We start from the raw sequence: 23744 nt of genomic DNA, 5'->3' as shown, positions 1-23744 counted from the left end.
ACAAGAGGGCTTCTTCAGAGCAGGTCCAGAGAACTGGAGGCCTCTTCCAAAGCTGGTGTAAGGAATATACCTCAGGAGCTGCTCCCTGAGAAAACCTTGAGATCTTCAGGTGCTCTTCACTGTGTGACCAGATCAGATTGAATAGTCCCAAGGAGATCCGTAAGCATCTAGGGGCAGTGCTGTGGTTTAAGGTTTATGGGTTGAGACAAAGAGAAAAAGAAAAGGATAATAATTATGACAGATGTATTTATACATATATAATATATTTAGTGTATTTTCACACATATACAACATAAGCAGTTGCAAACATATATGAACTAATCCCTATGCGCATCTGTTTGCAAGTCCAGGACTAGTTGCAGGGGTTTTAACAGCCACAGGGTTCACTGTAGGAGCTGAAGTGGCTGTTGGGCTGTTGCAGGAGTTGAAGTGACCTCAGAGTTCATTGCCAGAGCTGGAACCACCACAGGATCTGTGACTATGTTGGAGCAGCCACTGGGCTCATTGGAGGGGTTGGAGCCACCGCAGGGCTGTACTTCCTCCCTTGGGAGGAATTTGTACCATTTTCTTATTACCATACTTGGAACAGCTACAGGACCCGTAGCAGGAGTAACTGCAGAGCTCATTATGAGGGATGGAGTGACAGGGGGATCTGTCCCAGAGCTTGGAGCAACTGCAGGACGTGTAGCAAAACCTTGGAGCTGCTGCAGGGTCTGTGCCAGGAGTTGCAGAGGCTGCAGCACTGTCAGCAGATCCAGCTCTCTGGATCTGGCACACTGCAGTCATTTGTGCCTCTTGCGGGTTACCAGAGCCACAGCAGACCTGCCCCCAATATTCTACCAGTTTCTCAGGATCCTGCAGTTGCTCAGAGATGCAGTTCCAAAGCCCTGGGGGTGCCCACCGCTCCAGGCAGCTGCCCAGACCGTCCCACACCCTCTGCCATGCAGAGCCTTCTCACCTTGGGGCAGATCTCTCAGTGATATTCCTGAATAATTGTTTAACCTCAATCATAGATTCATAGAATCACCAAGGTTGGAAAAGGCCTAAAAGATCATCCATTCACACCGTTCACCTATTACCTATAGCTCCCACTAAACCATGTCCCTCAACACAATATCCAGTACACCCCCGGTCTCACAGAGGCGACAATGTAAATTGTGTAATTCCTAATCATATGGACAATGTTACTTCCAAAACCCAAAGATGACCGCAGAGCTGAATGTGCACAAAACTTCACTTTGTCAGCTGCCAATTTTATCGTGGTACAAACTGAGGTCAAACAGCATAGCAAAATAAATACCATAATCCAGCATCCAAGCACCAAGTAAGGAGCTGTGCAGTGAAGCTTCATGAGAAGACTCAACAAGCTCCACACATAGGGAGCACATCCACACATATCAGCACCATGGCCTGCACTTCTCCAGCTCCCACAAAGCCCTATCTGCTCAGGACAGATATGCCGTTATCTCAACCCTTGGAGTCTCACATCAGGCACCAAAATGACAGTGGTTGTTGAACACAACATGTGGCTCAGCAGCACACAGTGCTTTGTGCACTGCCCAATTCCCAGTGGGATGGGATGAGAACTGGGAAAAAAAGAACAACTTCTGGGTTGTAACAAAGCAATTTACTAAGAGAGATAAAAGGAGAGGAGTAATAGTTATCACTATATATCCGTTGATATGGAATCATATGTAACAACTGATGCACAAGCACTTGCTCAGCACCACCAGACTGATGCTCAGCTGGACCCTGGGCAGTGAAGAGACTGAGATGAACTCCCACCCCTTTCAATACAATTTCTGCTTGCTGTCAGGTGATAGAGAACGTCCCTTTGGCCACTTTCAGTCAGCTGTCCTCACTCTGTTCCCTCCCAGCTCCATGTGCCCTCCACTGACCATGGCCTTGGCTCTGTACAACACTGCTTAGCAGCAGCTGTAAACATCAGAGTGTTATCAATGGTTTTCTCCTAGAACCAAAACACTGCACCACAGCAGACAGCTGTGTTTTGATTTTGCCTGGCTGGGCCTTGCATCTACACCGTGCTACTGGTGTTCAGAAGATGGCACAAGGTACGAGACCCATTGTGGGGCTCACAGTTGTCCAGTGAACATTGTCACTACCCAGGGCATGTCTTTCCTAAAGGTCCTCAGTGGCATTTGCCAGCTGGCTGGGGGTGTGTTGGAGACCCCAGGGAACTGCCATTCTGTTGTAATACAAGAAGAATTTTACAGAGCAGCAGCCATGGATCAAGATAAGCACTTTACAGAGCAGCAGCTGCAGAGCAGGATAAACAAAAGTACATTTACAAAAGTAAATTGCACTGTGTGTTTCCTTGTGGCGTTACCTACGTGACCACAGAGAAGACATGAGGAAGTGGCATGACCAGCCTACTCCTGTACTATTAGCACGGGTGAGGGAACTACAAAACAGTCCAACCACCAGTACGGCTGTTCCAGTTATCACAGGTAACCAATAGAGGGGCCCTGCCCTCAGTCAAGGGAGTGGAAGGGATAATAGAGTTTATTGGACTGTGTGGATTCGATGGCCTGGCACATCAGAACCACAGAAATATAAGGCACTGGTGGATACCGGTGCACAGTGCACCCTAATGCCCTCCAGTCATGAAGGGACAGAATCAATCCATATTTCTGGATATCTCTCAAGAATTGACTGTGTTGGAGGCTGAAATAAGCCTCACTGGTAAAGACTGGAAAAAACATCCTATGTGAGTGGCCCAGGGTTTCCGTTCATACTTGGTATTGATTACCTCAGAAGAGGGCATTTCAAGGATACTAAGGGGTATCACTGGGCCTTTGGAATCGCTGCTGTAGATATGGACAACATTAAACAGCTGTCAGTTTTACCTGGCCTGCCAGAGGACCCGTCTGTTGTGAGGCTGCTACGAGTAAAAATAAAAGAGCAGCAGGTACCGATTGCTACAAAGAGAGTGCACAGACGGCAGTATCGCACCAACAGGGATTCCTTGCTCCCCATTCATGATTTGATTCGCCAGTTGGAGAATCAGGGAGTGATCAGTAAAACTCACTCACCTTTTAACAGTCCCATATGGCCAGTGCGTAAAGCCAGTGGAGAATGGAGGCTGACAGTAGACTACCGTGGCCTGAATGAGGTCACACCCCCACTGAGTGCTGCTGTGCTGGTGAGCAAATAATTCAAATTCTTCTATGAGCCAGTTTTGCTATTAAGTGAAGCAAAGTAAAAGGGCCTGCCCAGGAAATTCAGTTCTTAGGTATAAAGTGGCAGGATGGATGTCATCACATCCCAACAGTGATCGACAAAATCACTGCCATGTCTCCACCAACAAGAAAGAGACACAATCTTTCCTGGGTGCAGTGCGCTTTTGGAGGATGCACATTCCAAACTACAGCCTCACTGTAAGCCCCCTTTATCAGGTGATGCAGAAGAAGAATGATTTTGCATAGGGCCCAGAGCAGCAGCAGGCTTTTGAACAGATTAAACAGGAGATAGCCTGTGCCATGGACCTGGGGCCAGTACGAACTGGACAGGATGTAAAGAACATCCTCTATACTGCTGCTAGGGAGAAAGGTCCCACTTGGAGTTTGTGGCAAAGAGCCTCAGGAGGGACCCAAGGCCGACCCCTGGGATTTTGGAGCTGAGCGTACAAGGGGTCTGAAGAGTGCTACACTCCAACTGAGAAGGAGATCTTAGCCACGTATGAGGGGGCTCGGGCTGCTTCCGAAGTAGCTGGTACTGAAATGCAGCTCTTTCTGGCACCTCGACTGTCAATGATGAACCGGATGTTGAAAGGGGAGGTTCCCTCCACCCATCATGCTACCGATGCCACCTGGAGCAAGTGGATTGCACTGATTAGGCAACAAGCGCGGATGGGGAACCTCAATCGTCCAGGAATTTTAGAAGTGATCATGAACTGGCCTGAAGATAAAAAGTTTGGAACATCACCAGGAGAAGAGGTGTCATGTGCTAAAGCGGCCCCACCATACATCGAACTACCAGAAAATGAAAAGAAATATGCTCTTTTCACTGATGGATCATTTCATATTGAAGGGAAGCATCGGAGATGGAAAGCTGCTGTTTGGAGCCCCACACGACAGGTTGCAGAGGCCACTGAAGGTAAAGGAGAATCAAGTCAGTTTGCAGAGGTAAAAGCTGTCCAGCTGGCCTTAGATGTGGCTGAACGGGAGAGGTGGCCAATGCTTTATCTTTATACTGACTCATGGATGGTGGCAAATGCCTTATGGGGGTTGTTACAGCAGTGGGAACAAAATAACTGGCAACAGAGGTGTAAACCTATTTGGGCTGCTGAACTGTAGAAAAACATAACTGCTCAAAAAAAAGATATGATTGTAAAGGTGTGTCACGTGGATGCACACTTGCCCAAGAGTCGGGCTATTGCAGAACAACAAAACAACCATCAGGTAGGTCGAGCTGCCAGAATTGAGGTGGCTCAAATAGACTTGGACTGGCAGAACAAGAGTGAATTATTTCAAGCTTGATGGTTCCATGAGACCTCAGGCCATCAAGGAATGGACATAACATATAATTGGGCTAGAGACTGAGGGGTGGACTTAACTATGGATGCTATTGCACTGGTTATTCATGACTGTGAATCATGTGCCATAATTAAACAAGCCAAGAATATGAAGCCTCTCTGGGGGGAAGGCCAAGGCAAAAGTATAAATATGGGGAGGAGTGACAGGTGAATGATGTCACCTTGCCAGGATCTCATAATGATAAGCGTTTTGTGCTTACCATGGTGGAAGCAACCACTGGGTGGCTTGAAACATACACAGTACCCCATGCTACTGCCAGAAACACAATATTGGGTTGTTAGAAACAAGTCCTATAGAGACATGACACCTCAGAAAGAACTGAGTCTCATAATGGGACACATTTCAAAAATTCCCTTAATAAATACATGGGCCAAAGTTCATGGCATTGAATGGATTTATCATATCCCCTACCATGCACCAGCTTCTGGTAAAATTAAAAGATACAATGGGGTGTTGAAAACTATGTTGAAAGCAATGGGTGGTGGAACACTGAAGCACTGGGAAAAGCATTTGCATGTGGTGCAAGGATGCTGTTAAAGTTCATATCCCACATGTGCCCTGTGTCTCATCACAGGATGTGGGGTGTGAGAAGGGCCCAGTCTGAACAAGCAGTCAATCCCAGTGAAACTCTGAACTTCAGATCTCTCAGTTCCAGTGCCCTCCTGTGCACACTCTCCCATACTTTGATGTCCTTTATGTTCTGCATTGCCCAGAAGTGCACCCAGTGCTCCAGGTGAGGCTGCAGCAATGCAGAGCAAAGAGGGACAAACCTTTCTCCCACCCAGCTGACAATAAATTGCTTGATGCACTTTAGGGGACTGTTGGCCTTCTTGGCTGGCTGGGCACACTGCTGACTCACTTAAAATTTTATGTTGAGCAGGACCCCCAATGCTTTTCAGTCAGACGTCTCTCATGTGTCCAATATACAGACAGTGTTTATGTCCAGGGTTGCCCATAGCCAGGTGCACAATCAGGCACTTGTTCTTGTTATACTTTATGCACTTGGTGCTTAGTACCAACTGGTACCCACTTCTCTGACTTGTCCACATCTCTCTGCAAGTCCTCTCCACCCTCAGTGGAGGCAGCAGCACCTCCTCATCTGGTCTCATCAGCAAACTTGCTCAGAACATCTTCTAGTCCTGCATGCAAGTCATCTGCATAAACATGAAAGGAAAGTGGCCCTAAAATGGAACCCTGGGGACCCCAACAGTGACCATCTACCAGCCCAATGGAACCCACTGACTATAATCCTTCGGGACTGACCTACTGTCCAACTGCTCACCCACCACTGCTGGTGAACCTGAAAGGCAAAATGTCAGCGTGCTGGGACAAACAGACAAACACCAATACAGTTACATATAGCTGCATCAATTTATTGCCCGAAAAACCATGATTTTAAAGGAGACAGACAAGGGCGTCCAAAAATCACACACGCTAATTGGAGGAAAGCTACTGCAATAACAACCCTATAACCCCCCTTCACAGCCACGAGCCATTCATTCTTTTCCTAGAGATGTCCTTTGTTCTCATGCTGTTTATCCTGCTCCGCAGCTGCTGCTCTGTGAACTCCTTATCTCAATCCATGGCTGCTGCTCTGTAAAATTCTTCTTGTATTACAAAACACCATGTTCTCTTTCTGTCTAGCCATATGCAGGAATTTCTGTCCAGAAGGGTGCTGGAGAAATAGTATCAAAAGCTCTACTGAAATCCTCAAGGATTACATCAACTGCCTTCCCTTGTTCAGCTCAATGGATAAAGGTGTCATAAAAAGACCTGAAATTAAATAGGACCTTCCCCTCTGTATCTTGTGTTGTCTGTGACCTGTCCTTCAGTTGTTTTTCCATAACTCCCACCATCATTTTCTCCATAATTTTATCAAGCACTGGTGTGAGACTGACAGGTCCATAGTTGCCCGTGTCATCTTTCTTGTTCTTCCTTACAATGTGACAACATTTGCCAGCTTCCTGTCAACTGGTATGACCCTAGATTTATTAGATGCCATTGAAATGCAAGCCCAGAGCATGCTAAAGTGTCATCAGTGCAAGAACGTAGATGTGCCATAGCTTTGCAATGCCTTGAAATCCAGACTATGCCACAGATGGAGCAGAGAGGAAGATCTGCCTCTTCTGTTCTGAGCTCATCCTTTTGATAAGCTGAATATCACTACGTACTCCATGGGGTCAGGTGCAAAAGACACAATGGGTGCCCTAAGCACGGGGCTGCAGTGGTATTTAGGATGGCCAAGAATACCTCCATTCTGGCCCTCAGCTGATGCTCCAGAAGGAGGTGTCTATCTAATAGATTTTCCGTCACGGTTTACAAGCACTAGCACAAAACTAGGATCACCCAAGGCACCTTGGGCATCACTGAGAGACTGTGTACGAGCAGTGCAGTCCCTGTGGAATAAAAACCAAGGATTCAGATGAGGGACTCACACACAGACACCTCACTGTGCACATCTGAACTCAGCTAGGTGAACTTGCAGCCCCCGTGGTTCTTTGAAAAACTGATCCCAATTCAGCCCCAGGGTTTCCATCTGAGGATGAGATGCCTAACACTAGAATAAGGATGGGATGGTCTGTTGATAACAGGACAAATGGAAATGGATTTAAATTAAAAAGGGGAGACATAGGTTAGATGTGAGGAACCTATTTTTTTTACACAGCAACACTGGAAAAAGTTCCTCTTAGAGGCTGAGCATGATGATGAATGGGATCCTGGTTTTACTCTGGGTTTACCCTCACGTCAATCCAGGTTTCTACTCATACTTTTCTCTAGGTGAACTCTCACTTTACTCAAGGTTTTACTCACAGTTTACCATCAGGGAGTGTGATCCGGAGATGGGCTGGTGGAGTAACTTGCTGGCATCCCCGAGGGAAGGCTGCCAGGCAGATACCCCCAGAAAAGTGGTTGACTCCCTGCCCTGTCACAGTCAGACAGACCTGACTGATGAGGAGGGTTGGAAGAGAGTCCCAACTCAACATCACAGGAGTCCGCCCATGCCTGCCTAGCCCTCGACCCCTGATCCCTCTAAGCAACAGGTTTGACACTCTGAAATCTGAAGGAGATAAGAATAGGGAGGCAATGGAGGATCTGCCTAGGAGGGAACCTAATGCAAGGCAGTCACTACCAAGCCTTGTGACTTCCTCTGCCATGAAAGAAAGAAGGGTGGTCGTGGTGGGTGACTCCCTTCTCAGAGGAATAGAGGGCCTCATTTGCAGACTGGACCCGAGTTGTCAGGAAGTCTGCTGCCTTCTTGGCTTCAGGTCAGGGACATAATGAGGAAACTCCCCATGCTGGTTAGGTCCACTGATTATTTTCCACTACTCATAGTTTAGGTGGGCAGTGATGAAATTTCTTAGATAAGACTACAAACTATGAAAAGAGATTTCAGGAATTTAGGCCATTTAGTTCACAAAGTGGGAGATCAAGTGATTTTTTGTTCTATACCTTCAGTGGCAGTGAGGGACACAGAGCAGGCTTGGAAAGCAAAGCAATGAACAATTGTCTCAGAGGTTGGTACTGAGCCAGAAACTTTGAGTTCTTTGATCACAGGACAGTTTACTTGGCCCATGGTCTGTTATCCATGAATGGAACCCAACTGTCTCAAAGGGGGAAGTGAATCCTAGCACAGACGGTAGTGGGGCTTATCGAAAGAGCTTTAAACTAGCTACGATGGGGGAGGGGACAAAACAGGGCTTACCAGAGAGAAGCCTAGGGAAATGCTGTTTGAGCTGGGAGAGAGGCAGATGCCTCAGCTGAAGTGCGTCTACACCATCGCACGCAGCTTGGTCAACAAGCAGGAGGAGCTGGAAGCAACTGTGCATCTGACAAACCATAACCTAGTTGCTATTACTGACCCATGGTGGGACCACTGCCATGACTGGAGTGCTGTGATGGATGGTTACAAGCTCTTCAGAAGGGATAGAGGAGGAAGGAAGGGTGGTGGTGTGGCCCTTTATATTAAAGAGAGTTTTGATGTTGAAGAGCTTGGGATTCAGAATGAAGTGCATGTTTGTAAGGATCAGGGGAAAGGCCTGTAAGTGTGACATCTTGCTAAAGGTTTCTTATAGACCGCCTAATTGATGGGTGAGGCATTCTATGAGCAGCTTACTGAAGTCGCAAGATTGCCAGCACTCATTTTCTTGGGAGACTACAACTTCTCTGATATATGCTGGGAATATAATAAAGAGCAGAGGAATCAGTCCAAGAGGTTTATAGATTGCATGCAAGACAGCTTCCTTACGCAGCTGGTATGAAGTCCTACCAGGGGTGGTTCCTTGCTAGACCTGCTCTTCACTAACAGTGAAGGACTGGTAGGAGTTGAGAAGGTTGGGGACTGTCTTGGGCAGAGTGGCCATGAAATGGTAGAATTCTCTATTCTTGGAGATGTCAGAAGGGTGACTAGCAAAACTACTATCCTGAAGTTCTAGAGGGCGGACTTTGACCTGTTCAGGACACTTGTAGCACAGGTCCCTTGGGAGTCGCTCCTTATGGGTAAAGGGGTCCAGGAAGCCTGGACACTCCTCAAGATGGAAATCTTAAAGGCACAAGATCAGGCTGTCCCTGAATGCCATAAGGTGAGCCATAGGGGAAGAAGACCAGTGCAGATGAACTGGGAACAATTGTTGAGACTCAGGAAGAAAAAGAGAATCTACGCCCTCTGGAAGAAGGGACAGGATACTTGGGGAGATTACAAAGAAGTTGCTAAGGTATGAAGGGAGGAAGTTAGGAAGGCACATTACTTCCCTATCCCTTAATCCATGCCCAGAGCTTCTCAGCCATGTCACTGCCAACTGTAAGCTCCATGCAGAGTTCAAGTGGGACACAGAGGGCACAGCCTTCTGCTGGGTGGATACAAGTGTTGGTGGAACCAGACGGGACAAAGCCCTCCCACCATGCCCTCCTGGGAAAATGGCCACCCCAAGAATGGCAGTCTGCCTCCTCCATGACCCCATCTGAAATGCTCCTGCACTGATTGATTAAAGGGCTTTAAACCAGGTCCGAAGTGGGAAGGGAGGGGAATTAGATGTGACAGAGAAGGGCTGAGGGATGTTGCTGCTGTTGGAGATTGCAGAGAAAGCCTCTGAGTTGTTCTATAGGATTGTGTGAGGATTCCTCAGTGAAGGTCTTATTGCCAATACCTCGTCCTAAATCTTACTGTGTACCCTCTGGGGGTAACCCCAACCTGCTGCTGCCCTAAAGTGCCTGTAGACCAGTGCGGGTAGCATGGGAAGTAAACGGGACAAATCAAGAGAAAACCACAGAGCTTTTCCTTTCATGCAGGCTGCTGCTTCTGAGCAAGGCCCTGAACATCAGTACCACGGTGTAGATGCAAGGCCCAGCCAGGCTAAATCAAAACATGCTTCTGGAAGGGGATGCTTTCTGAAGAATCTTTACACTAATGAGAGGACCACAAACATTCACTCAGCGAACTCCAAATCTCTGTGCCTTTGCAGGCCTAGGGTCTTGTTTGTCTCTCAGGGACATGGTGGGATGGTTCTCACCTCTGAACTGTAGCAGAGCAGATACCGATTCTTTATGACGGATGGCCAAGGACAATTAGAAATGGCTGCTGCCGTCTGTGAGAGTGCACTGAGCTCTGCCTGGGGATGGCAGAGGAGCCACCTGAATACTGATGGAAAGGGCACAAAGAGGAGAGCGGCAGATTGTGTTCCTTGCTTTCTGATCAGGAAGAACAAGAGGAGGAGGAAAAGCAGGAATATGAGTTACATCTGGGATGGAATTTTTTTCTTCAGACTGCCTGCTATGGTGCAGTGTTTTGGTTCTAGGTGAAAAAAAACGTTGATAACACTGTGGTGTTTACAGCTGCTGCTAAGCAGCATTGTACAGAGCCAAGGCCATGGTCTGTGGAGGGCTCAAGGAAGTGGGAGGGAACAGTGAGGACAGCTGACTGATAGTGGCTGAAGGGATGTTGCGTACCATCTGACAGCAAGCAGAAGGAGTGTTGAAAGTGTTGGGAGTTCATCTCACTCTCTTGACTGCCCAGGGTCCAGCTGGGCATCAGTCTGGTGGGGCTGAGCAAGTGCTTGTGCATCAATTGTTACATACAATTCCATATCAACAGATATATAGTGATAACTATTACTCCTCTCCTTTTATCTCTCTTAGTAAATTGCTTTGTTACAACACACAAGTTGTACTTTTTTTCCCAGTTCTCCTCCCCATCACACTGGGAATGGGGCAGTGCACAGAGCACTGTGTGCAGCTGACCCGCCTGCTGGGTTCAACCACCACCGTCATTTTGGTGCCTGATGTGAGTCTCCAAGGGTTGAGATAACAGCACATCTATTCAGAGTGAGATAACACAGGGCTTCGTGGGAGCTGGAGAACTGCTGGCAATGATGCTGATTGTTCCCTTATTTGTGGAGCTTGCTGAGCCTTCTCATAAAGCTTCAGTGCACAGCTCCTTGCTTGCTGCTTCCTTTCCCTGCTGCATTATTTGTCAACTCTGGATTCTGGATTAGGGTATTTATTTTGCTATGCTGTTTGACCTTGGTTTATATCATGATAAAATTTGCAGCTGACAAAATTAAGTTTTGTACATATTCAGCTCTGAGTTCATCTTTGGGTTTTGGAAGCTATTTTGTATATCTTCTATATTTCTTCACTGATGATCTGGATGAGGGGATTGTGTGCACCCTCAGTAAGTTTGTAGAGGATACCAAGTTGGAAGGGAGTGTTGATTTGCCTGAGGGGAGAAGGGCATTACAGAGGGACCTGGATAGGCTGGATCTATGGGTCAAGATTAATGGCGTGAGCTTCAATGGGACCAGTTGTTGGGTCCTGCATTTTGGTCACAACAACCCCAGGCAACCATATAGACTTGGGGAGGTGTGGCTGGAAAGCTACCTGATGGAAAGGGACCTTGGTGTGCTGATGGACAGTTGGCTGAATATGAGCCAGCAGTGTGCCCAAGTGGCCAAGAGGGCCAATGGCATCCTGGCTTGGATCAGGAATGGTGTGGTGAGCAGGACTAGGGAAGTCATCCTACCCTGTACTCGGCATTGGTGAGGTTACACCTCGAGTACTGTGTTCATTTCTGGACAGCTCAGAACAATAAAGTCATGGAGGTACTGGAGCAGGTCCAGAGAAGGGCAAAGAGGCTTGTGAAGGGCTTGGAAAATCAACCCTATGAGGAGAGGCTGAGGGATCTGATGGGGGCTTACAGTGAGAGTTGGGCAATTCTCTTCTCACTGGTGACAAGTGACAGGATGAGGGGAAATGGCCTCAAGTTGTGCCAGGATAAGTTCAGGCTGGACGTTATAAAACACCTTTTTACAGAAAGGGTAGTTAAACACAGGAATAGGCTCCCTAGGGTGGTGGTTGAGTCATCGTCTCTGGATGTGTTCAAGAGCTTTTTGGATGTGCTGCTCAGAGATATGATTTAGCAGAGGGTTGTTAGAGTTAGTGTACTATGGTTAGGCTGCGGTTGGAATTGATGATATTCAAGGTCTTTTCCAACCTGGGTAGTTCTATGATCCTATGATTCTATGAAGCTTGGAAACTTCTGATGTGATAACCCATATCCAAGAACTTGTCCTGTGCAGGGTCTCACAGGGAATGATGAAGAGGGGATGTGACAACCAACATGCAAACCAACTGCTGCTGCTGGCCTGTCAGAGGCACTGACAGATGTGAGCCTGAAAACACAGACCCCAGCCAGGAGACCAGGGATGGCCCATCAGCTGTTGCAGGCTGAAGTCACTGCACAGTTTGATGTATAGCTATTTGCTTCCTGCTGGACTGTGTGTTTCTGAGCACATCCAACCCCAAGACCTCCATAAATGTCTCACAAGAAGGAGGACAGACAAAGTCACTGCACGTCCTTTATTCTGTTAAGGTTCACAGAGAGCCTGGTTCATTATATACAGTGTCTCTGGGCTACACAACAAAGGCACAAGATAAGAGGAATTTATTTCAATAATTATATTTTAGCAAAAAAAAAAAAAGAATAACATTTAATACATTACAATTATAAAAATTGATCAAAACTAAATAAAACAAAGTGTTTGCAACAGTAAAAAGCTGCATTACTTGTCATGAATTAGAAAAGATGGGCAGTTCAGTGTTTTTGAAACACATATGGACATCGCTTTCCTCACTGCATCCTTGACTTCCTGGTTCCTCATGCTGTAGATAATAGGGTTCAGTGCTGGCGGTACCACTGAGTACATAACTGCCACCATCAGGTTCATGGATGGAGAGGAGACAGAGTAGGGATTGAGATAGGCATAAAAGCCAGTGATGATAAATAGGGAGACCACAGCCAGGTGAGGGAGGCATGTGGAGAAGGCTTTGTGCCTTCCCTGCTCAGAGGGCATCCTCAGCACAGCCATGAAGATCTGCACATATGACACCACTATGAAAACAAAGCACCCAAAGATTAAACTGATACTAAAAAAGATAAACACAACTTCCCTGAGATTTGATTCTGAGCAGGAGAGCTTGAGGATCTGGGGGATTTCACAGAAAAACTGGTTGACAACATTGCCTTGGCAGAGAGGCAGTGAAAACGTACTGGCAGTGTGCAGCAGGGAATTGAGAACCCCAGCGCCCCAGGCAGCTGCTGCCATGGTGGCACAAGCTCTGCTGTCCATCAAGGTCCCGTAGTGCAGGGGCTTGCAGATGGCAACGTAGCGGTCATAGGACATGATGGTGAGAAGGGAATACTCTGCTGACATGAAGGACAGAAAGAAAAAGAGCTGTGCAGCACATCCTGTGTAGGAGATGGCCCTGTTGTCCCAGAGGACGTTGGCCATGGCTTTGGGGAGAGTGGTGGAGATGCAGCCCAGGTCGAGGAGGGCCAGGTTGAGGAGGAAGAAGTACATGGGGGTGTGCAGGCGGCGGTCGCTGGCTACGGCTGTGCTGATGAGGCCGTTGCCCAGGAGGGCAGCCAGGTAGATGCCCAGGAAGAGCCAGAAGTGCAGGAGCTGCAGCTGCCGCGTGTCTGCCAACGGCAGCAGGAGGAACTCACTGATGGAGCTGCTGTTGGGCATCTGCTGTTGTTGGGCTTGGAGTCCTGCTCAGAGTGCAGAAGATAATGACAAGTCCAGACCATTCTCAGAGGCACTACTGCTATACTATGAAATGTTTTTATTCTCTTACAACAGTGTACATTTAGCACCATTACTTGCATTTATTTTAATGTAGTTCAGCATTCCTTAAGCAGAAGCAGCAGATGGAGCTCTAACCCTCCTCTTATTATCTTATCCCTTCTCCCTGGATATTTCCTTCTGTTTCTTGTCTTATCTTTACCCCAAGTGCTCTTAGAGCCCCGTACCCCAGCTTCTGTGGCATTCAGTTTCAGTTAGATAATGCTACCTGTTGTTATGATAAGTGAATTATTCATGCCTGCAGAAAATGAAGATAATTACAATTGGTTCCATCCTTAGGGAAGGGGTAGACTGAGAGCACATCATGTGTGACTTTTCACAAAAAAAGCAATTGATTGACGAAAAATTCTCAGATATCTGACAGCCCCTTTTAGATTTCTGACTCCAATCCTTTTTGCCTCAGAACAGGAAACGGAAACCTCCTGCCTTCGCTCTCCTCTTGCCAAGGGCCTTCGCAAACATACTGTTGTGCAGTGGAGATCCCCTGCCCCAGGCAGCAGCTGTGGCAGCACAAGCCCTGCCGGGGGGCTCCTTCCCCCCACCCGTCTCCCTGCAGCACCCTGGGCAGCTCCCCGGGCAGGCTGAGTGCTGAGCCTGGCAGGCGGCAGAGTCCCATACCCGGCACACAGCCCCTGGGGCACAGCAGGGACCCTGCTCTGCAGGACAGCCCTGGGCACCCGCCTGCAGCCCTGGCTGCACAGCCTGCAGCCGTGCTGGGACACGCAGCCCTCAGGGCTGTGCTCTGACACTGCAGTATGGAAGCCCTCAGCTGGAGCGAAAGGCTTTTTCCACAGTAAAAAACATGCAGTGCCTGCAGACGGATGTACTATGGAATGACCAAGATTAAGTTAACCCTCTATGAAAAGCAGCTGCATGGTCTTCATTGAGACTTACCCTGTCATGGTCTGTGAGCAAAACTCCTGCAGTGAGCCCGAAGCCCTCTCACACCACACACATCCTGTAAGCTCTCTCCAGTTTCTCTCCTCTCCTTCTGTCACCTGCAGGCTGTGCTGTGCACAAGAGCTGCTCCTGGGCACAGCTGTCTCTGTGCAGCTCGGCTCAATTTTATGAGCTCCCCGTGTCCTTGGAGCCTGGACAAACAAGCAGCAGATGATGTCATTTTTATCCTTCCCACTCATCTCACCAGACATGTCCCTGGGTCCTCATGGCCAACAGCTCCTGAAAGACAACAGCATCATGACTGTGCTTTGAAATCCGCTCAATTAACCACCACATGTCCAGTGGTCAGTGAGTGACTGGAAACATATAGCAAGTACTACCAGAGTTCATTTGATGAAGCAAAAAGGGAACCCAGACAAGGACGGGGAGGTTTGGACTTTCCCTGTGCAGGACAGTGATCCAGCTGAGGCAGTGCAGGAGTCTCATCCCTTGACAGAAATCCTGGAGCTGAAATGGGATTCAGCTCCCTACACACCCACAGGAGCTGGGATTCCTCTGGTTCAGTTCAGAAGTGCACAAGGAGTTGCCTGCATGTGAGCTCCTGCTCTGAGTCCTCTGTCTTTCATCCAGGAGGCTGTTGCTCACACACAGACACTGGGTGATGCCCAAGTGCCTGGGCTGCTCCTGATGTGTGCCAGTGCTTGTAAACTGTGTGGGAAGTCCCTGTTCTCTGCTGGATCTCATACTCTCTGTCAATGAAGGTCTGGTAGGAACTGTGAAGGTCAAAGGGGCATCAGGTCAAGTGCAAGATGCAAATGGATCTCTTTTTATTTATTTATGTATTTTGCTCTATCTTGCCAAAGACTGATGGATTGTGCAGTCAAATCCTTTACCGTGATTATATCTAGCCCTTCCTATCTTTTTCTCTCTTTTTTTTTTCTGTGTTCTTTTCTTCTCCTTTTTCTTTTCTTTTCCTCTCCTTTTCTTTTTCCTTTTTCTTTTTTTTTGTCCTTTTTCTCTTTCTCTTTCTCTCTTTTTTATTTTTCATGCTTTTTAAAAAAAGCATGAATTCTGTACGATGTTCATTAATGTCAGTAAAAGTAACAAAAAAAGTTGAAGACAAAGATAGAAATCAAGAAGAATGTGTTAACCCATCTCAATTTTTGTAATACTTGTAAGTCCTGTTCAGTTTTAAGTTGATAACTCCCAACTCCCTGGCTGATCTGTCCCAGGGAGATTACTGGAATTTGCTCCATTCCTCAAAAGTCTGTTTTCAACTCCTTCACCGTGATTCTATCTATCCCATCCTATCTGTGTCTAACTCATTTCTTGTGCAGATATTCCCTATGAAAGATAAACCTCAATAGAAGCAGCTTGGACACGGCATGCAGTTGATCACTGTGTTTTACTGATCATTCAATTGCATCACCTTTCCTTCTGTTTGTTGGCCATAACTAAGGGGAATTCTTTCTTTTTCTGCATGCAGCTGGTTCTCTGTGGAAAGCCATTGGGAGTTGGTACAAAGTAGGTTTAACACTGAGCGAGTGACTGCAGAGGAGAAGAGTGATGTGAGGAAAAGTGATGCAAGTCCCATGGGGCCAATGAGAGTAGAAGCGAGGTGGGGAGGTTGAGGAGGACTTTATCCACACAGAAACAGCATATAACTCATTGGGGATATCCCGGATTGACAAAGTGCTTATTTAACATCTTTTATAAACCCAACTATAAATAAATTGACAATAAATGCATTTTGGATTCTTCCTATTTGAGCACTCTCCAGATATCTTATCATTTTCCTGAACATGTTCTGAAAACCTGAAGAAGATAACAGGAAGGCACAAGACACAGGAGGCTCTTTAAGCTATAATGGGCCCCAGGGCGCATTTGATGCTGAGTCCATCCTCCAGTGCAGAGAGAAGTTTGCACAAAGTGCTCAACAATACAAAGTCAGAAGTAACAGTGAAGTTTCTTGGAGTATTAATGGGTGTACTGAGGTCCATTATCAAGCAAGCTTCCCAAGAGACTTATTAGAGAAGATAATTGGAAGCCATGTTTACAGGCAGGGAAAGGCACTGGCATGGTGGCTCTTATGCTGAAAAACTTATCTTTCGTCTTATGAAGCAGAAAAGCCATGCCCTGAACTCCAGACCCCTGGCAGGGAGGACCTCATTCTGACTAAGGATTCTTCCTGGGGCAGTAGGATTGAGGTCTGTATGATGTTAAATGAAAGACATGGGGACAGAAGATCCCAGGCTTCGCATGTGGTGCAAGGATGCTGTGAAGTTCATGTCCCACATGTGCCCTGTATCTCATCACAGGATGTAGGATGTGAGAAGGGCCCCATCTGAACAAGCAGTCAATCACAGTGAAACTCTGAACTTCAGATCTCTCAGTTCCAGTGCCCTCCTGTGCACACCCTCCCATCGCTTGATGTCCTTTATGTTCTGCATTGCCCAGAAGTGCACCCAGTGCTCCAGGTGAGGCTGTAGCAATGCAGAGCAAAGAGGGACAACCCTTTCTCTCACCCAGTTGGCAATAAATTGCTTTATGCGCTCCAGGGTACCGTTGGCCTTCCTGGATGCCTGGGCACACTGCTGACTCACTTCCAATTTTATGTTGAGAAGGACTCCCAGTGCTTTTCAGTCAGACCTCTCTCATGTGTCCCATATCCAGTCAGTGTGTATGTCCAGGGTTGCCCATACCCAGGTGCACAATCAGGCACTTGTTCTTGTTATACGTTATGCACTTGGTGCTTAGTACCAACTGATACCCACTTCTCTGACTTGTCCACATCTCTCTGCAAGTCCTCTCCACCCTCAGTGGAGGCAGCAGCACCTCCTCATCTAGTATCATCGGCGAACATCAGCAAAAAGTCTTGCATGCAAGTCATTCGCAAAAACATGACAGAGAAGTGACAATAAAATGGAGCTCTGGGGAACCCTGCTAGTGACCATCTACCAGCCTGTTGGAACCCATTGACTATAATCCTTTGGGCCTGACCTACCAGCCAACATCTCACCCACCACATTCTGTTTCTGTCTAGCCGTATGCAGGACGTTCTGTCCAGAAGGGTGCTGTGAGAAATAGTCTCAAAAGCTCTACTAAAATTCTGAAGGATAACATCAACTGTCAACCATTGGTCAACCAATTCACTATCATTGTCATAAAAAGACCTATAGTTAAACAGGACCTTCCCCTCGGGAACTTGTGTTGGCTGTGACCAATGACACAATTGTCCTTCAGGTGATTTTCAATCACTCCCACCATCACTTTCTCCATAATTTTACCAGGTACTGGAGTGAGACTGACTGGTTCATAATTGCCCCTGTCATCTTTGTTGCTCTTCCTTACAATGAGACAACATTTGCCAGCTTCCCATCAACTGGTATGACCCTAGATTTATTTACATGCCATTGAAATGCGAGCCCAGAGCATACTAAGGTGTCATCATTGTAAGGACATAGATGTGCCAGAGCTTTGCAGTGCCTTGAACTCTAGAGTATGAAACAGATGGAGCATAGAGAAAGACTGGCCTCTTCTGTTGGTTAGCAGAATAACACCACATGATACATGGGGCCTCTGCTCTGCTGGGAGTGTGGATATGCCTGAAGTTAGCAAGGCCTTGCTTAGGAATCTGGACAGGCTGGAGAGCTGGGCTGAAGCTAATGGGGTGAGGCTCACCAAGACCAAGTGCCAGATCCTGAACTTTGGGACCTGGAATGGACTTCCCAGTGTGGGGGTGGTGGATTCACTGACCCTGGAGGAGTTCAAGGAATGACTGGTTGTTGTGTTGAGGAACATGGATTAGTGGGAGCTATTCGTGATAGGTGACCAGCTGGACTGGATGATCTTTTAGGTCTTTTCCAACCTTGGTGATTCTATGATTCTATGATATCCTGTCCTTGTATGAGTGCCCTCTTTGAGCAAACACTCTCTGGGATGACTCAGAACATGTCTGGAATTAGTCACTGACCACTAGAAATCTGGTGTTTAATTCAACAGATTTTAATGTACTGTCATGATGCTGTTGTCTTTCAGGAGCGGTTGGCCATGAGGACCCCGGGACACCACAGGGGAGATGAGTGGGAAGGATAAAAAATGACATCATCTGTTACTGATATGCACTGGGCTCCTCAGATACAGGGAGCTCATAAATGTGGGCAATGTTTTAGATGTGCCAAGGTGCATCTCTTGTGCGCAGCACAGCAAGGCTGGGGCTTCATCAGCAGTTGACATGAGGATAGAAGAGAAGGGAGAGAGAGCATACAGAGTTCACACAGTGTGAGCCTGCTCTGAGCTGACTGCTGGAGCATTGATAACAGACCACAGCATGGTAAGTGTCTAGCAGTAGGCAATGGAGCTACTTTTCCTGGAGGGATCACCAATCTGGGACACCCCATAGCTGATCTGGCTGCAGGCACCGCATGATTCTTTACTATGTTAAAAGCCTTCTGCTCCAGCTCTGGACTTCCCTGCATCAGAGTCAGAGCACAGCCCTGAGTGCTGCGTGTCCCAGCACGGCTGCAGGCTGTGCAGCCAGGGCTGCAGGCGGGTGCCCAGGGCTGTCCTGCAGAGCAGGGTCCCTGCTGTGCCCCAGGGGCTGTGTGCCGGGTATGGGACTCTGCCGCCTGCCAGGCTCAGCACTCAGCCTGCCCGGGGAGCTGCCCAGGGCGCTGCGGGGAGACGTGTGGGGGGAAGGAGCCCCCCGGCAGGGCTTGTGCTGCCACAGCTGCTGCCTGGGGCAGGGGATCACAGCTCCACTGCTCAACAGAATGTTTATGAACGGTCTTGGCAAGAGGAGAGCGAAGGCAGGGATTTTGCAATTATTTTTCTGAGGGAAAGCAGAAAGGACTGGAGGCAGAAATAGAATAGGGGCTGTAAAATTTAAAACACAGCTATGTTACTCACAAGTATTTCTTCAATCAATTGCTTGTTTTGTGAACAGTGACACAGGTTGTGCTTTCAAACTCTCATTTCTAAAAGGAAAGAATCAGTTTGTTGTTCTCTGAAGACTTTAATATTGCACTTACCCTGCAAACAGGCATATTTGTCTAAGACATATTGAAGTGCAAAAAGGCTGGGGCTGGGGGTCTAAGAGAAGCTGGAGTAAAAATATGTGATGAGTAAAGGGCACCTAGCAGGAAAGTATTCAGGAGTCTGGGATATGATTATGAAATGAGAAAAACGTAAGAGCTCCTTAATCTTCTACTTCTGTAGTGACGGTGAAGTTCACGAAAATAAATTGAAGTTATAGAGTTAAATGAAAATTATCCAAAGGTAAATGAATACATTTCACAGTACAGCAGAAGAACTGTCTCTGAGAATGGTCTGGACTTGTCGTTATCTTCTGCACTCTGAGCAGGACCCCAAGCCCAGGAACAGCAGATGCCCAACAGCAGCTCCATCAGCGAGTTCCTCCTGCTGCCGCTGGCAGACACGCGGCAGCTGCAGCTCCTGCACTTCTGGTTCTTCCTGGGCATCTACCTGGCTGCCCTCCTGGGCAACGGCCTCATCAGCACAGCCGTAGCCTGCGACCGCCGCCTGCACACCCCCATGTACTTCTTCCTCCTCAACCTGGCCCTCCTCGACCTGGGCTGCATCTCCACCACTCTCCCCAAAGCCATGGCCAACGTCCTCTGGGACAACAGGGCCATCTCCTACACAGGATGTGCTGCACAGCTCTTTTTCTTTCTCTTCTTCATCTCAGCAGAGTATTCCCTTCTCACCATCATGTCCTATGACCGCTACGTTGCCATCTGCAAGCCCCTTCACTACGGGACCTTGATGGACAGCAGAGCTTGTGCCACCATGGCAGCAGCTGCCTGGGGCACTGGGGTTCTCAATTCCCTGCTGCACACTGCCAGTACGTTTTCACTGCCTCTCTGCCAAGGCAATGTTGTCAACCAGTTTTTCTGTGAAATCCCCCAGATCCTCAAGCTCTCCTGCTCAGAATCAAATCTCAGGGAAGTTGTGTTTATCTTTTTTAGTATCAGTTTAATCTTTGGGTGCTTTGTTTTCATAGTGGTGTCATATGTGCAGATCTTCATGGCTGTGCTGAGGATGCCCTCTGAGCAGGGAAGGCACAAAGCCTTCTCCACGTGCCTCCCTCACCTGGCCGTGGTCTCCCTATTTATCATCACTGGCTTTTATGCCTATCTCAATCCCTACTCTGTCTCCTCTCCATCCATGAACCTGATGGTGGCAGTTATGTACTCAGTGGTACCGCCAGCACTGAACCCTATTATCTACAGCATGAGGAACCAGGAAGTCAAGGATGCAGTGAGGAAAGCGATGTCCATATGTGTTTCAAAAACACTGAACTGCCCATCTTTTCTAATTCATGACAAGTAATGCAGCTTTTTACTGTTGCAAACACTTTGTTTTATTTAGTTTTGATCAATTTTTATAATTGTAATGTATTAAATGTTATTCTTTTTTTTTTTTTGCTAAAATATAATTATTGAAATAAATTCCTCTTATCTTGTGCCTTTGTTGTGTAGCCCAGAGACACTGTATATAATGAACCAGGCTCTCTGTGAACCTTAACAGAATAAAGGACGTGCAGTGACTTTGTCTGTCCTCCTTCTTGTGAGACATTTATGGAGGTCTTGGGGTTGGATGTGCTCAGAAACACACAGTCCAGCAGGAAGCAAATAGCTATACATCAAACTGTGCAGTGACTTCAGCCTGCAACAGCTGATGGGCCATCCCTGGTCTCCTGGCTGGGGTCTGTGTTTTCAGGCTCACATCTGTCAGTGCCTCTGACAGGCCAGCAGCAGCAGTTGGTTTGCATGTTGGTTGTCACATCCCCTCTTCATCATTCCCTGTGAGACCCTGCACAGGACAAGTTCTTGGATATGGGTTATCACATCAGAAGTTTCCAAGCTTCATAGAATCATAGGATCATAGAACTACCCAGGTTGGAAAAGACCTTGAATATCATCAATTCCAACCGCAGCCTAACCATAGTACACTAACTCTAACAACCCTCTGCTAAATCATATCTCTGAGCAGCACATCCAAAAAGCTCTTGAACACATCCAGAGACGATGACTCAACCACCACCCTAGGGAGCCTATTCCTGTGTTTAACTACCCTTTCTGTAAAAAGGTGTTTTATAACGTCCAGCCTGAACTTATCCTGGCACAACTTGAGGCCATTTCCCCTCATCCTGTCACTTGTCACCAGTGAGAAGAGAATTGCCCAACTCTCACTGTAAGCCCCCATCAGATCCCTCAGCCTCTCCTCATAGGGTTGATTTTCCAAGCCCTTCACAAGCCTCTTTGCCCTTCTCTGGACCTGCTCCAGTACCTCCATGACTTTATTGTTCTGAGCTGTCCAGAAATGAACACAGTACTCGAGGTGTAACCTCACCAATGCCGAGTACAGGGTAGGATGACTTCCCTAGTCCTGCTCACCACACCATTCCTGATCCAAGCCAGGATGCCATTGGCCCTCTTGGCCACTTGGGCACACTGCTGGCTCATATTCAGCCAACTGTCCATCAGCACACCAAGGTCCCTTTCCATCAGGTAGCTTTCCAGCCACACCTCCCCAAGTCTATATGGTTGCCTGGGGTTGTTGTGACCAAAATGCAGGACCCAACAACTGGTCCCATTGAAGCTCACGCCATTAATCTTGACCCATAGATCCAGCCTATCCAGGTCCCTCTGTAATGCCCTTCTCCCCTCAGGCAAATCAACACTCCCTTCCAACTTGGTATCCTCTACAAACTTACTGAGGGTGCACACAATCCCCTCATCCAGATCATCAGTGAAGAAATATAGAAGATATACAAAATAGCTTCCAAAACCCAAAGATGAACTCAGAGCTGAATATGTACAAAACTTAATTTTGTCAGCTGCAAATTTTATCATGATATAAACCAAGGTCAAACAGCATAGCAAAATAAATACCCTAATCCAGAATCCAGAGTTGACAAATAATGCAGCAGGGAAAGGAAGCAGCAAGCAAGGAGCTGTGCACTGAAGCTTTATGAGAAGGCTCAGCAAGCTCCACAAATAAGGGAACAATCAGCATCATTGCCAGCAGTTCTCCAGCTCCCACGAAGCCCTGTGTTATCTCACTCTGAATAGATGTGCTGTTATCTCAACCCTTGGAGACTCACATCAGGCACCAAAATGACGGTGGTGGTTGAACCCAGCAGGCGGGTCAGCTGCACACAGTGCTCTGTGCACTGCCCCATTCCCAGTGTGATGGGGAGGAGAACTGGGAAAAAAAGTACAACTTGTGTGTTGTAACAAAGCAATTTACTAAGAGAGATAAAAGGAGAGGAGTAATAGTTATCACTATATATCTGTTGATATGGAATTGTATGTAACAATTGATGCACAAGCACTTGCTCAGCCCCACCAGACTGATGCCCAGCTGGACCCTGGGCAGTCAAGAGAGTGAGATGAACTCCCAACACTTTCAACACTCCTTCTGCTTGCTGTCAGATGGTACGCAACATCCCTTCAGCCACTATCAGTCAGCTGTCCTCACTGTTCCCTCCCACTTCCTTGAGCCCTCCACAGACCATGGCCTTGGCTCTGTACAATGCTGCTTAGCAGCAGCTGTAAACACCACAGTGTTATCAACGTTTTTTTTCACCTAGAACCAAAACACTGCACCATAGCAGGCAGTCTGAAGAAAAAAATTCCATCCCAGATGTAACTCATATTCCTGCTTTTCCTCCTCCTCTTGTTCTTCCTGATCAGAAAGCAAGGAACACAATCTGCCGCTCTCCTCTTTGTGCCCTTTCCATCAGTATTCAGGTGGCTCCTCTGCCATCCCCAGGCAGAGCTCAGTGCACTCTCACAGACGGCAGCAGCCATTTCTAATTGTCCTTGGCCATCCGTCATAAAGAATCGGTATCTGCTCTGCTACAGTTCAGAGGTGAGAACCATCCCACCATGTCCCTGAGAGACAAACAAGACCCTAGGCCTGCAAAGGCACAGAGATTTGGAGTTCGCTGAGTGAATGTTTGTGGTCCTCTCATTAGTGTAAAGATTCTTCAGAAAGCATCCCCTTCCAGAAGCATGTTTTGATTTAGCCTGGCTGGGCCTTGCATCTACACCGTGGTACTGATGTTCAGGGCCTTGCTCAGAAGCAGCAGCCTGCATGAAAGGAAAAGCTCTGTGGTTTTCTC

The 23744-nt window shown here is 47.5% G+C and overlaps 2 protein-coding genes across 2 annotated transcripts; one reads left to right on the top strand and one right to left on the bottom strand.

The window, feature by feature from the left end:
• Window positions 1–12598: 12598 nt before the first annotated feature.
• LOC146758565 (olfactory receptor 14J1-like) lies at window positions 12599–13582 on the bottom strand. The gene has a single exon (XM_085514504.1). The coding sequence runs from the start codon at window positions 13574–13576 to the stop codon at window positions 12611–12613; it is 966 nt and encodes a 321-aa protein (XP_085370630.1). The 5' UTR covers window positions 13577–13582; the 3' UTR covers window positions 12599–12610.
• A 6378-nt stretch (window positions 13583–19960) lies between these two features.
• On the top strand, window positions 19961–20956 carry LOC146758564 (olfactory receptor 14J1-like). Its single transcript, XM_085514503.1, has one exon. The coding sequence runs from the start codon at window positions 19979–19981 to the stop codon at window positions 20942–20944; it is 966 nt and encodes a 321-aa protein (XP_085370629.1). The 5' UTR covers window positions 19961–19978; the 3' UTR covers window positions 20945–20956.
• The last annotated feature ends 2788 nt before the right edge of the window (window positions 20957–23744 follow it).

Source organism: Coturnix japonica, chromosome 13 (assembly GCF_054131305.1).
Source record: "Coturnix japonica strain WE chromosome 13, WE-NBRP24, whole genome shotgun sequence".
NCBI classification, from domain to species: Eukaryota; Metazoa; Chordata; class Aves; order Galliformes; family Phasianidae; genus Coturnix; species Coturnix japonica.
The sequence above is the reverse complement of the archived record's forward strand: the minus strand, read 5'-3'. Positions and strand labels throughout refer to the sequence as shown.